The 14,946-nt window shown below is 37.9% G+C and overlaps 1 protein-coding gene across 8 annotated transcripts; it reads right to left on the reverse strand.

Moving 5' to 3' along the window:
- Positions 1-3,493: 3,493 nt before the first annotated feature.
- On the reverse strand, positions 3,494-14,865 carry LOC148410099 (uncharacterized). Of its 8 annotated transcripts, XR_015868225.1 has the most exons (11): positions 11,972-14,865; positions 10,288-10,534; positions 9,724-9,795; positions 9,503-9,649; positions 7,591-8,698; positions 7,455-7,483; positions 7,196-7,358; positions 6,463-6,577; positions 6,217-6,255; positions 5,165-5,440; positions 3,494-4,787 (listed from the first exon to the last, which is right to left on the reverse strand). XR_015868225.1 is itself a non-coding variant. In XM_088437605.1 (10 exons), coding segments are annotated over exons 5-10 (369 nt in total). In that variant the 5' UTR covers positions 7,612-8,698; positions 9,503-9,649; positions 9,724-9,795; positions 10,288-10,476; positions 11,972-14,865; the 3' UTR covers positions 3,494-5,438. The 8 variants fall into 8 exon arrangements, 6 of the variants coding, with proteins under 6 accessions (XP_088293731.1, XP_088293730.1, XP_088293732.1 ...); XM_088437605.1 differs by having other exon boundaries at positions 3,494-5,440; positions 10,288-10,476; XM_088437604.1 differs by having other exon boundaries at positions 3,494-5,440.
- Positions 14,866-14,946: the final 81 nt, after the last annotated feature.

Genomic DNA, 14,946 nt, shown 5'->3' on the forward strand with positions numbered 1-14,946 from the left:
GTCAACATTAATGAAATGTCCCCAACAGCGTTTTCAGCCCGAGTGGAGCACATTTTGACTGTTTTTTTTAAAAACATCATTGTACATTGAAATTTCTGCTTGCGTATGCTTTAGAAGCAAGAATTAAGAGGACTACATTCATTATTTCAGCTGAAAAAATGCTTAGTTTATGATTTATAGTCAACATTAATGTAATGTCCCAAACAAGCGTTTTCAGCCCGAGTGGAGCACATTTTGACTGTTTTTTTAAAAACATCATTTTACATTGAAATTTCTGCTTGCGTATGCTTTAGAAGCAAGAATTAAGAGGACTACATTCATTATTTCAGCTGAAAAATGCTTAGTTTATGATTTATAGTCAGCATTAATGAAATGTTCCAAACAAGCGTTTTCAGCCCGAGTGGAGCACATTTTGACCGTTTTTTTAAAAACATCATTGTACATTGAAATTTCTGTTTGCGTATGCTTTAGAAGCAAGAATTAAGAGGACTACATTCATTATTTCAGCTGAAAAATGCTTCGTTTATGATTTATAGTCAACATTAATGAAATGTCCCCAACAGCGTTTTCAGCCCGAGTGGAGCACATTTTGACTGTTTTTTTTAAAAACATCATTGTACATTGAAATTTCTGCTTGCGTATGCTTTAGAAGCAAGAATTAAGAGGACTACATTCATTATTTCAGCTGAAAAATGCTTAGTTTACGATTTATAGTCAACATTAATGAAATGTTCCAAACAAGCGTTTTCAGCCCGAGTGGAGCACATTTTGACCGTTTTTTTAAAAACATCATTGTACATTGAAATTTCTGCTTGCGTATGCTTTAGAAGCAAGAATTAAGAGGACTACATTCATTATTTCAGCTGAAAAATGCTTAGTTTTTGATTTGTAGTCAACATTAATGAAATGGCCAAAACAGCGTTTTCAGCCTGAGTGGAGCACATTTTGACCCTTTTTAAAAACATCATTGTACAATGAAATTTCTGCTTGCGTATGCTTTAAAAGCAAGAATTAAGAGGACTGCATTCTTATTTCTGCTGATAAATGCTTAATTTAAGATTTTTAGTCAGCATTAATGAAATGGCCAAAACAGCGTTTTCAGCCCGAGTGGAGCACATTTTGACCCTTTTTAAAAAAACATCATTGTACAATGAAATCTCTGCTTGCGTATGCTTTAGAAGCAAGATTTAAGAGGACTACATTCATCATCTTTGCTGAAAAATGCTTAATTTAAGACTTTTAGTCAGCATTAACGAAATGGCCAAAACAGCGTTTTCACCCCGAGTGGAGCACATTTTGACCCTTTTTAAAAAACAATGTACAATGAAATTTCTGCTTGTGTATGCTTTAGAAGCAAGAATTAAGAGGACTACATTCATCATTTCTACTGTAAAATGCTTAATTTAAGATTTTTAGTCAACAATAATGAAGTGGCCAAAACAGCGTTTTCAGCCCGAGTGGAGAACATTTTGACCCTTTTTAAAAAAAACATCACTGTACAATGAAATTTCTGCTTGCGTATGCTTTAGATGCAAGAATTAAGAGGACTACATTCATCGTTTTTGCTGAAAAATCCTTAATTTAAGATTTTTAGTCAACATTAATGAAATGGACAAAACAGCGTTTTCAGCCCGAGTGGAGCACATTTTTACCCTTTTTAAAAACCATCATTGTACAATAAAATTTATGCTTGCGTATGCTTTAGAAGCAATTATTTAGAGGACTACATTCATCATTTCTGCAAGGTGATTTTAGGCGCAGACATTAAATTACTATAGCTGTGGATCCGAAGGAAGAATTGAGCAGACAGCCGGTAAGCCCCGTTTGTTCCTCCGCGTTGCGCATGCGATGGTTGTGCGGTGGCGGAAATAGGCACGGGGGGGGGCTAAATCATTCGGTGTGTGCATTGTATTTAGTGGCTTGCTGAAGTTTATTCTTTGTTGTATTCGCGCGTTAATTAATTTAAAAGTTGGTAGTCTAATTTTAAGGCACTGCTAGTTTAATGTCAAACGCGTACTGTGTATTTTGATTATGTAATATTGTGTATCTAGTTTTATAAGGAATGTGAAAAGAGTTAATGTTTTTTGTTTGTTTTTTACCTGTGACCAACATAACAAGGATTGAAGAAAATCAAAATAAAAAAGGAGCAAAAAAAAAGGAAAAACAAGAATCTGGTCATTGAGTGGAACCCAGTTAGAAGCTCAGCTTTTGTACTACCCCTTCAAGTGTGAGAGAAGCACAGCAAAAAAAAAAAACACTTGACAGTAAAAAACTGAGCAGTTGCTGGTTGAAGAAGCATACCAAACCAGCATTGCGTCCAGGCCAGCCCGCTCCTGCTGCTGAGCCCACATCTTGCCCGCTCCTGCCAAGCTCAGTAAGCTAACATTGTTACCAAAGCCCAGGATGGCCGAGTCGAAGTCTCTGCAACAGTTGAAGAGAGAGAGATTGACCGCCAAACAGCGGTTTACCCGACAAGCAAAGGCACTGCTAAAGTCTTGCAAGAAAATGTCGACAGAAGAACTATTGGGAGCCTTAAGCAAGGTGACATTCGAGGCTGAGAAGATATTGGAGGCAAATGAGGAAGTGGAAGCTTTCATTGAGGAAGCGGAGCTTTAATCTACTGCTTAAGAGGACATCACTACTGCTAAAGAGGACATCAATGTGGATCTGAGGAAGACGACAGAAGACTGCGAACAGAAGCTTGAGGAAGTGGAAACTATTGTCCAGGAGGTGCTGTGGCGAAGTTTTGGCTGCTCCGAACGCTCATTTGCTGTGGAGGCAGCCGAAAAAGACTGTAGGCGCCTGGCAAGGAAATCCGGCCTTAAGCTGGAGGTGTATGAACTAATGCTCAGCAACCTTGAAGGGTTGGTGAAAAAGGCAAAGGAATCCATGCACCAGTGGACTCGATGGGTTCCAGAAGAGGAACGGCCTGACTTCCAGCAGCGCATCAGGAATGTGGAGGGCTCGCTACTGGAGTTAACCTCAGAAAAAGCTACCCTACTGCTAGTAAAGCTGGAAAGTAGTTCCTCAGAGGAAGTGCCACACTAGTCACCTGCCATTACACTCAAACCAAAGGCACTACCACAGTTCTACGGCAACAAACGAGACTTCTACCCCTGGAGGAAAGAGTGGGAGGCACTCCAAAGGCAAGGGGAACCGACCGGGTCCAGGGAGGTCAAAAAGATCCAACTGCTGGGTAGCCTGGAGGACAAAGTCGTGAGGGACCTTCGCCTGTCAACATACGGGACGGCGGATGAGATCTTACGGGTCCTCGAAAACATGTTCGGAAACAAAATGGCAATTGTGCTGGAAATCATGGAGGAGCTACAGGCACTGCCACCTGTTAAAAGTCACCATCCCAGGAAGATTGTGGACTTAATACAAATTGTGGAATAGGCCCTATTCCACCTCTGTATGACCTCAGTGGACTAGGGAACACCGGTGCCCTGAAAAATCCACTCGTCACAAAGTCCCTGGAAAGTAAGCTGCCGAAGGATTTAAAGAAAGAGTGGCTAGTCCATGTGTCAGAAGAGGAAGATCCCTCCCCTGAGGACAGGTTCGACATGCTCATTAAGTTCCTTAAAAATCAAAAGAAGATATATGGGCAAGTAGACTGTGCCGAAGAGGAGTCTGCTGGCAGAGAAAGGCCTTGAAGAGTTCCCTGTCATTATGATGATCCTGGAAGTCACCGCAAATGCTGGCCAGAAGATTGGGACTCTGATAGACTTGGCCTCTGACACAAACTACATAACTCATGAGTAAGCTGAACTTGAGGAGTGAGGATGTGACTCTTGTAGTCCATGGAGTCGGCGGGATGCAAGTGACTGTGGAGACCAAGCGGTACCTGCTAAAGATCCGGGTTTCAACTCCAAGAGGAACCCTGAGATCCCACCAGCTTGTTTGCTACGGGCTGGACAGCATTACCGAGGTGGTTTAGGGGTTGGCCTAAATCATTCGGCGTGTGTATTGTAGTTAATGGCTTGCTGAAATTTATTCTTTGTTGTATTCGCGTAATTTAAAAGTAGGTAGTCTAATTTTAAGGCACTGCTAGTTTAATGTCAAACACGTACTGTGTATTTTGATTATGTAATATTGTGTATCGGGTTTTATAAGGAATGTGAAAAGAGTTAATGTTTTTTGTTTAGGGTTTTTTACCTGTGACCAACATAACAAGGATTGAAGAAAATCAAAATAAAAAAGGAAATAAAAAAGGAAAAACAAGAGTCTGGTCATTGAGTGGAACCCAGTTAGAAGCTCAGTTTTGGTACTAACCCTTCAAGTGTGGGAGAAGCACAGCAAAAAAGTTAAAACACTTGACATTATTCGAAAATGAAATTTCTGCTTGGTTATGCTTTTTAGAAGCAAGAATATTCAGGATAACATTCATCATTTTTGCTGAACTACGTTTAGTTTATGTTTTACAGTCAACGTTAATGAAATGACCAAAACAGCGTTTTCAGCCCGAGTGGAGGACATTTTGACCCTATTTGGCAGACATCATTCTACAATGAAATTTCTGCTTGGTTATGCTTTAGAAGCAAGAATATTTAGGATAACATTAATCTTTTCTGTTGAAATATATTTAGTTTTTATTTTACAGACAACATTAATGAAATGGCCAAAACAGCGTTTTCAGCCCGAGTGAAGCACATTTTGACCCTTCTTGGCAAACATCATTCTACAACTAGATTATGTACAATTCCTCAAAAAATTGCGTGTGAAGGGCAAACAGTTGAAGGGAGAGGTGTTGCATGCTGGAGTTATGTTGAATGTTGAAGTGCTTGAACCTGTGACATCATGTGAAATATACAAAGTTGGCATTGTTTTAAATAGGCCTATCTTTGTAGAAGATAAAAGAAAAAAACAAAACATTAGGAATTGTGGGAACATTTTGAATTGTGGGAAGAGGAAAATGGAATTCATGGAACAGCGGGCTTCGGGGAAATCGATTAAAGTTGGAACATTTTGAATGAGTCAAATAATGTAGAAGATACAAGGAAATACTGAAAATGATGAATAGTTCTTTAACACTATTTTCTTCATAATATTTTTAGTAAACTCTCAATTTTCTGGTTCGTAGTTACCATTCTCCTAGTAAAATAAAAATTCTGGATGGAGCCCTGTTGTGTGTGCGCATGAGTGTGTGTATTCGTTCGTCACTTACATGGATGAATTGTCCATCCACGGTCACCGTCTCCTCATGCAGTTTTTGTTTCATGACGGATAGCATTGACGGCACAGATGAGGCATAGAGGAGCTCTCTCTGGCTGGGGCCTCCTTTTCCTCTGGTAATTGCAGTTGGGGCCCGACATCAATTTTGTGGCCCTTCCACTTATTGACAAACACGAAACTGCTGCCCTCTTTTTGACTTTGGATGCAGTTTTTACTTAGAGTCATGTGTTCTGCAACCACCTTAGCGATGAACAATGTTGTATCCATTCTGAAAGAGAAAAGCAAAAACTATTGACGTTGTTTTTTTTTTGTATTCGATGTATGTCAAAACTCATTTTGGCTCTGGGGCCGGATCTACACCTTCTGTTCTCAGGTGGATCAGTAAAAAAATGTCAACTCTAGCTTTGTTTCCCAGAACTATGTTTTATCATTAGCCTACATTTGTAGCCTATCCTACATACCTATCGTAATCACGGATGACAAGAGATCTGTTCTAAGCAAAACACATATATTCACAAACGATTGCATTAGAAAAAAATATGTTTTTGTGTTTGGTGGTGAATGTGTTAACAACGGCTTTATTTTAACAGTTGACTGAATGCAATTTTACTCCTGAACCAACTCACCACACTAACAAACCGAAGTGGAAGCTATGATTATTTAGTTTTTTGGCCTTGATTGTCATACTACTTTGAAACAAAAAATAAAACGTTATAGCAGCGCATGGCCAGTAAGATTAAGTTATATCATATTAATATTAATCGTCTTTTGCATGAAACCAGATTAATTTTATTTTTAATACACTGGACGTGAGGGATTTTTTCATATTTACTGCTCTCTAGCGGCGGAAGGGAGCATTTGTTTTGATTTCTTTTAAAAATCAAAACTTTTGATAGAGATGAACTACAGACTCGCTTTTTTCGACGGACTGAAATTTTTGCCGGGTCGAATGAAATCTAGTGTTGTAGAAATCAAAGCTTTTTGATCCACTGAATCCGTCTGAAGCAACTGTGTTGAAATGGGTCAGTATCGCGACGCACTCACATGAATCCATGTTGAGCATCACGACTGCTTCCTGAAACACTGCATCAATGGGACAGTTGTGTCAAAATGGGTCAGAGTTTCAAAGCATTTGACACAATTCAGTATGGTGACATATTTTTGATAAAACCACATTGCATTTCCATTTGACATTTGGGCAATGTATAATAAAAATACAAGAAACTATTGTAACATTCTTAGAAAACAAAAAAAAAGAAATACTTGTGCAACAAGATACTGTGATGGTACCTTGTTGCAGTTGGTTGGCAACCAGTTCAGGGCGTGCTTCATCTACTGCCTGAAGTAAGGTGGGATAGGAACCAGCAAGCCTGCGATCCTTGTCCTCACAAGGATCGCTGGCTTGCTGGAAGACAGAAAATGGATGGATCAATGGATGGATAGGTATATAATATATATAGATAGAAAATGGATGGATGAATAGGTATATAAAATGCTTCAAACACTGGAATCGGTATTTATGTGTTTTACATATTTTTTTTTTCAAAAATAAAATAATTCCTGTCACATTGGTTCCTATTTTGTGGAGTTGCAGGCATATGAAAATATATTTTAGGTACCTATTTTAGGTATGTATGTATGTATGTATGTATGTATGTATAGTATGTACTGTACAGTATGTACATTGTGTATGCATGTATGTACACTGTACGCATGAGTGTGTACAGTACAGTAGGTATGTATAATATGTGGTGCGCATGTATGTGTATTTGTATGTATGTTTGTACAGTATGTATGTAATTTGTGAAAAATATAAATATTGCAGATGAACCAGTGCAAAAAATACATAAATATTTAGAAAAATCTCAAAATAATGAATATTTATTTTCATATATTTGCATATTACTTTGAATAACCTCTTAAATTTCTGATTAGCAGATACCATGCTCCTAGTAAAATAAATATTCTGGATGGAGCCCTGTTGTGAGTGTGTGTGTATACGTTTGTGACTCAACAAACTTACATGGATGAATTGTCCATCCACAGTCACCGTACCCTCAGGCAGCTTTTGTTTTACGTGGGCTGGTGTTGATGGCACAGATGAGGCACAGAGCAGCTCTCTGGTTTGGGCCTCCTTTTCCTCTGGTAATTGTAGTTGGGGCTCGACATGAATTTTTGTGGCCCTTCTGCTCATTGACAAACACAAAATCGATGCTCTTGTGTCTTTGGACGCAAGGTGAGGACACAGGTTTTGCCTTGACACTTATGTGTTCTGCAACCACCTTAACAATGGAGCAATGCTGTTGCCATTCTGAAAGAGAAAGCCAAAAACACGGTTTTTGATTTGATATATTCTAATTGTTTCAAGAGAGTCACTGAAACTGCATAAAGTACAACAGAAGCTCGTATCTACACAACCTCAATGTGAAATTTAGCCATCAGGTGAAGCACAGCCGCAAAGCACCCATTTAAGCAGCAAGGAAGGCTTCCATTTCAAATGTCACTTTTGCACTAAAATAAATAGTATAATAAATAGTTTTGTATTATTATTACATTACATTTCATATTTCATATTTGGACTGCATTTAAGGCATCACATATATTTTAAAATTAGGTAAATAAGAGATACTTATATAGTATAAAAAGAATTTATGTAAATTATTAAATAATCATTTTAAATTAAGAACTACAGTACTATAAATTTATTATAACGTATTCAAAATAACGAATGAGCTCATTGTAAATGAACAAAAATTATCGTGCCTAACAAGCATTGCAATATGCAACGAGATAGTTTTAGAACATACAAGAATACTTTTTTGCGAGCAATGCAATGGCATTCGGCGGAAAACAACATGGCTTTCAGTTTACATTAGCATCTTAGCTTCGTCGTTCCTTTAGTCAGTGCAGAATAGAAAAATACTTCGATCGCCCTAGAAGAGATTAACATTGGCCGAGGGTCCCCACCAGGGCTCTCACCAGACATCGCCTTTATTCTGTGACGTATTATGAACAGTCAGTCTCGTAATTCTTTTTAAACATAATTAATTTACATCTGGACAGGTAACGTTGCCACATCAAATCCGCTCTTGCATTTGCAAAATGAAATAAATAAAAAATACAGTATTTACTAGACCGATTTAGTGCTAAATTTCTTCTCCACAACTCCAACGCAAAACTGAAAGTAAAAGTAGGAAGCTATAGTGTGTTGTTGCCACTCACTCATTACAAAATAAAAAACGAGTATAAAAAATGAAACTTATGCCAACAGGCTGGATTATTAACATTAGAAAGAAAAAAAGAAACGATGTAAAAAACTATTCTGTATGGAGTCTCATGACTTCCCCCTCTGTGCTGAACAAAAGTGGGAGGCGCAGGCCACCGGCAGGTATAAGTGGGCGTTCATCAAATGTGGCTTCCCACATGGCCAGGGGGATAGTGACTGGGTTCCCCGAGTCCTCCACCACCTCCACTATGTCCACCAAGTAATCAACACGATGGTGATGTTTTTGCTTGACTCGCAGATCTGTTGAGTGGAATGATAAAATGAAGTGTCATAATGGATGAAATTCAAAACAAAATTACTGGTTGTTTACATACACACATTCCAGGCACACGCTCGCGCGAGATGGTCATCATTATACTTAACTTTCAGTTTTTAACACAAAACCTTATCATTTTGCGTTTAATGAAAGAGGACTACAGAACTCTTATTGTAATTACCATTAAAAGTCGGAATTCACAGGATTTGTGCAATTTTAAGTTCAACCATAGCTGAGTGTCTAATTTATTCCATTTATTCCAATTAGAATAGATATGAATGACTCATGAACAAAAGTGTGAGGCACAGGCCACCGGCAGGTATAAGTGGGCGCTCATCAAATGTGGCTTCCCACACAGCCAGAGGGATGGTGACTGGGTTGACTCATGTGTTTAATTAATACCATTTATTCCAATTAGAATAGATATGAATGACTCATAGTTATGAAAATGCTTCATATTAACACCTCAATTGGAATTAAGAGGCCAAACCTAAGTTGACTTTCATTTGGATTCACAGGTGTGTTGTATTCATTTTATTAATCCAAACACACGTGTCACGTGTATGGTTCAATCAGAATAGCCAAGCTACGTCAATGGTTCTGTCTTGACTGAAATGTGTTGTGAGATTGTAGTTCACATGCTATAAATGGCAGCAAGAGCGTGACTGAGACAGAAGTACTTTGAGTACTGCATTGTTTTTGTCTTGATGTTGCTTGATAAGTATTAAAATACCTTGAACACAGGCAATTTTTGAGTACCACTGACATAGAAGCAATTAATTACTCACATCTACTTTGGTGTACTGCGTTGTGTGCATGGTGACACCGTAGTCATTGCCTCGTACACTCAAATGGGTGAGGCGATAGTTGATCCCCACAGAAACATTATTGAGGGTGGCCTCCCTCCAGAGGGTGATCTTTACAGATGCTTCATCCTGTAGTAGTTTAAAAATGCTCTGTATGTGTTGTTTGAAGTTCGACAACTGAAAATCACTAACTGTGTACTTACTTTTTGAATTGTGATTATGCACATGGGCGCATCCCGGGTGCCCCTCTGCCTCACCATCCGCATTGACTGCATCTAAAGTGGACCAAGGTAAACATAAAAGTCAAAGGCATAATTATGTGTGCTCGTGCCTAGAATGTGTGTGTATAAACAACCGTGAAACTGAAAGGGAAGAAAAAAAGTCATTCGGGTGTCCTTGTAATAATCAGTTCATTGCAATAATTGTGTTAACCTGCACGTAACTGTATTTCAAATGCATTCATGTCCTTCTGGGGCAACCTCTCGACAAACCAAAGTAATGGTGAGTTTTAGTCAATCACATTTTGAACGTAAAACAAGTTGACACTTAATGAAAAACGAAAGGTATTCCAAATACAGTATTGCAAGAGAAAGCAAGTAATCGTGTTAGAACACAAAAAATGGGCGTAATACACATGATGGAAATAGAATAATAGAAAAATAATTAATGAATAAATGATTTTTTTTCACACGTTATCTTTGATGAGTGTATGTACAAGCATGTGTGTGACAGTGCTTATAGGTGCATATGTGACCTAATAAACTTACATGAGTTACTTGCCCTTCAAGGGAAACCATGCCCTCAGGCGCCTGATTTTTGATTGCCTGAGGGGTGATGGTGGCGATGGGGGGCACAGAAGGAGCTTGGCTTGGGCCTCCAGGTCAGGGGAGATGGTGAGTTGGGGACCAGAATAAATCTTCATCCCCCTCCTGCTTAGCAGGACATTTGGGGTCCGGCTATCCACACAATTACAAAAGACAAAGTTGTTGCCCTCTGTGACTTTGGCAGCCAAATCTGGAAATAGAACAAGTTTGTACACGCTTTGCCCGTCACAGAGGGCAACAACTTTGTTTTCATGAAATCCGTCCAACTCTAGCGGTCGTTAGGGCAAAAAATCCAGTTTTTGGCCGTGATGCATGTTTCTACTTTTACTGCTTTCGCGATGAGCATCTGTGTTGCCACACTATTAGGACCGTGATATTTCATCAAATAAATTCTAAATAGTTGCCAAAACGGTACAGTTGTACCGAACCTAGTATATGCACAACATCATTTAAAGTTTAGTGGTATAATGACGCGCAATTTCCACAAGAGTGAATTGTTGAGGGGATAACCACAAAGCATCAATTTAATTTCAATTAAATAATTTCATGTCAATTAAATAGGAACGTCTGCCTTTTCTAACGTCAGCGTAATATCATGAAAAAGAAATAAATTTTCACACCAGCATTATATTACATTTATTGACTGCATTTAAAGATAGTATTATGTACAACAAAACCAAATAATGCAACAATTCCTGTATTTGTAACGAAATAAAATGTCATGAGTCAGTGGATGAAGTTGAGAGCAATGATTTTAAAGATCCATCAGGTGTCAGTGTTGAGCAACAAAAGCAACAGGTCAAGCTAGCTTAAAGCCGCACGTGGCGAGTCTGTGTGCTAGCAGAAGCGTCCACATATACATTGTGATGGAAAACAAACTACGAAATTTCAGTTGACACTTTCTTTGCACATTAACAAAATAAAAATCCCTAACATATTCCAGCACTCTGGAGGGATTTATTGTGACGAGCGGCGACAAAGCAGTGTATATAATTAAATCGAGTTTTACCCCCCACCCCACCCCAGTATTGCGTTGGAGAAAAAAAAAGGGGAAAACGTTGACGATGAAATAATGAAATGTACTGTCTATAATAGAAGAGCATAAAATAAAGACATTTCCAATGGTTCATCGACTGTTTGTAGTTTTACACAAAACGTGTTACACAATGCAAGGTAATTTTTCCTCCACCTGCTAGCCAAGAGGTTTTTTTTTTAATATATGTGGCAGAAGGCCGAATTTTTTTTCACACTGGTTTGCACCGATTTCTAACGGCATTTACAGAACATAAAACAACGTTACGGAAAATAAACCTAACACTATACATTTTGAAGTGTATAACCATGCCTTATATATTAAATATTTTCGAGTTTTTTTGTCACTTTCTTACATTTTGAGTCGGGTCAGTCGGCAAAATGTAATTTGCAGTATTTATATATTCCAAATATATATATAAAAAAAAAAAAAAACATGTCACAGAAGTACATTCACTCGAAAAAACTGAAACACGCAGAACAATAAATTCTCAATAATAAAGTAAACTAAACAATAAAGTATCTATCTATCTATCTATCTAATTTTGGGAAGGTGTTACATTCGGTTTGAATTTAAGAGGAAATAATAGCCTACCTCTCTCTGTCGTCGTCAATGTGAGGTGGACTTTTTATTCCAAATAGCATAGACTATCGCGTTGGAGAAATAATGGCCTACCTCTCTCTGTCGTCGTCAATGTCAAGTGAATTTTTATTCCAAGTAGCCCCACCCCTAAGTGGCAGAAAGCGGAAAAAACATTCGATTTTGGTAATGTACGTCATCTTGAAAAAAAAAGAGGGGTGATTTATTAAAGTTGTAGCGGGCTTCAGATCGGCTGTGCATACCGACTATGTGCCTATTTATTACTACTTAATAAGCATAACATCTAGAGGTACACAGGGGCTTGAGAATGCACACCATTCATAACATCACCCTTAATAATTTAATGAAGCAACCCTCAATTTCCAGAGCATTCAAAACCAATAGTTTCTTTTCTTTTACTTTTTATTTTTGCAGCCATTGATTATTAACTAATAAACGTGACTACATAAGAAATAAAGTATTTGCACTCACCAATACGGGCCCGCACAGTACCTCCATTTATAAATGAAATGGTTAAGACCGAAAGACTTTGACCGAGCAAGAACAGTTTTTGAGCACATAAAAATATATTGATTTTCTGTGTTTGCGACCTCTGCGTTTTCGCTGAGCACGTAAGGACACAACTCAAGCGTGAGCGAAGGATTTGGAGCGAGCAAAATGTTTTTCTGTGCTGGACTGACTGCTTCGGCCAAAATTCTTGTGGTAGACAAGTGTGAGCAGTCTGGGTGTTGTCCAGGTTGTCTCATGAGGTTTGAAGAGGGTAATGTGGACAAAGTGTGATTCCTTTTGATACAGCATTTTGTTGGAATAAAGTTACTGAGAAATACAAGCAGCTTGTCTAAAATGCATCAAGTAAAAGCACAAAAGAAAAACCTCTCTGAAATTGAATATCATTATATTATAATGTTTAATTATAAACATTTAATTCTCTGGATATTATAATGATTATAATATGCAGAGAATTAAATGTATTTTGTGGCATTTAACAATCTGGCCAATTTGCATCAAAGGGGTTTCCACTGTATGACACAATTTTACTGTTCAGCACTCAAGTATGCTGGCAGCATAATCGATGCAACACTGAATGGTGTTAAACTGAATGCGAGAAACAAACGCGAAAAGTAATTCCTAAGAAGTTAAGAACAAAATTAGTTGGTAGAGTATGCCTGAACAGTGGAGAGTGTTTTTTTTAATGTCTTATTAAATAAATCAAGATAAGATAGTTGAATAGCTGCACAATAAGAAATGTAAAAAAAAAAAAAAGGGAATAGAAACAAATCTGTTCCAGCAGCAAAGAATTTCCAATTGACTTTTTTTTCTTATTCAAACTTTAGGGCAGGGATCACCAAACTTTTTGAAACCGAGAGCAATTCTTTGGTACTGAGTAATACGAAGGACTACCAGTGGTGGCGGTTGGCAAAGAAATACCGTGCATTCGCCGGAAGAGGGCAATGTTGTATTGAAACGTAACCTAATTTTGTTCTGTTCAATTTCTATATTTTGTATTTCGGTTGAAATGGCTCCATATTATTTCTAAATCCACTGGAGCAATAGTGTTAATTTATGGATGATTTTCAATCCGTCAGCTAGCAGAGTTTATTAAGGGTCGCGAAAGGGGCTTCCGGGAAAATCATTCACGCTGCTGTCATCAAGTCAGACGCGACGGCACGCGTATATCCGAAGACGTAAAGTGTTCCAGCTTTGTCTATGTTTAGCGGCCCAAAGTGGTATGTATGAGTTTGGTTTATGTTTAAATGCATATTATGTTGTCCGTAGCTGACATCTCTTTTGTATGTGTCAGTTCTACGGTGTGAACTGTTGCAAACAAGTGCAGTCAGTAAAGCATTAGTACGAAGAACCTTGGTGTCTCTCCCTTTTTTTGGACAAAGCCGGCATAACCAGTTTATGTGAAGACCTTGATCATGTGATTGATTTCTCACAAGAATTAAGGATCAGCTGTAGTAAATCAAGTGTAATATGTCATGTATATGTGATTTGCATAATCGTTAGTAAAATTCCTGGAAAATTACAATGGTCTATCACTTGAACTATTATAACTATTATAGCAGACCAGGTCTGCTGGTTATTCATGTGATTTTTGGGGGCGACCCAGTGCCTGCGGCCACTACGTGGATGACCCCTGCTTTAGGTAATTCAATTATGCTGGTAGCATAAACTCTCAAGCAATGTATTATTCAATGACACGGAATTCAAAGTTCAAAGGAAGTTGCATGGTAGAATAGGCTAAAAGACGGTGGAAGAGGTTGAGCAATGTCTTGTTTTCCTGTAGTTTGAACATGTTTCCCATTGGGTGAATAAACATTTAAATATGAACAAATGTTGTTTTAGTCGAGGGGGTATCATACAGTGGAAAGTCCTCATTGTAACTACAATAGTATTTCTTAATGGAGAATTAATGATAAAATAGGAGATGAATAGATGCACAGAGTAGTACAAAAAAAAAAAATAATGGGAACAAATCTGGTCCAATCGCATCAAAGGTGTTTCCACTTTAAGGCACTTCCATTTTTTTTACTGTAAAGGGTAACTATACATTTAAATATGAAGAAGTACAGTGTTTTAGTAAAGGCAGTATCAAACAGTGGAAAGTCCTCATTCTAACTGCTGTAAAATTTCTTAATGAAGAATTAATGATAAAACAGATGAATTGATGCTCAAAAAAAATAGCATCAAAGGTGTTTCCACTGTCTGACTCATTCATTTTATTACTGTAACGGACTCAAGTATGCTGGCAGCATTAACCGGTAACTGATGAAACACTGAATGATGCTGAACTGAATGTTGGTTACAACAGCTGAAAAGTAGTTACTAAGACAATTCGGAGGAAATTGGTTGATACAATAGGCTTAAAAACAGCACAGGGTGTGTGCGTGTGTGTGTATGTACACACACACACATTATATATATATATATATATATATATATATATATATATATATATATATATA

This window comes from Hippichthys cyanospilos, chromosome 16, assembly GCF_059441005.1.
Source record: "Hippichthys cyanospilos isolate Australia breed blue-spotted pipefish chromosome 16, RoL_Hcya_1.0, whole genome shotgun sequence".
Classification (NCBI taxonomy): domain Eukaryota; kingdom Metazoa; phylum Chordata; class Actinopteri; order Syngnathiformes; family Syngnathidae; genus Hippichthys; species Hippichthys cyanospilos.

Coding starts and splice junctions, on each gene's coding strand:
- LOC148410099 (XM_088437606.1), bottom strand. CDS start 7,611: ATGGCTAAATTTCACATTGAG. Junction 7,484..7,590: donor TGGCTAAATTTCACATTGAG/GTTGTGTAGATA, acceptor TTTCTCTTTCAG/AATGGCAACAGCATTGCTCC. Junction 6,578..7,195: donor TGGATGGACAATTCATCCAT/GTAAGTTTGTTG, acceptor TCTGTCTTCCAG/CAAGCCAGCGATCCTTGTGA.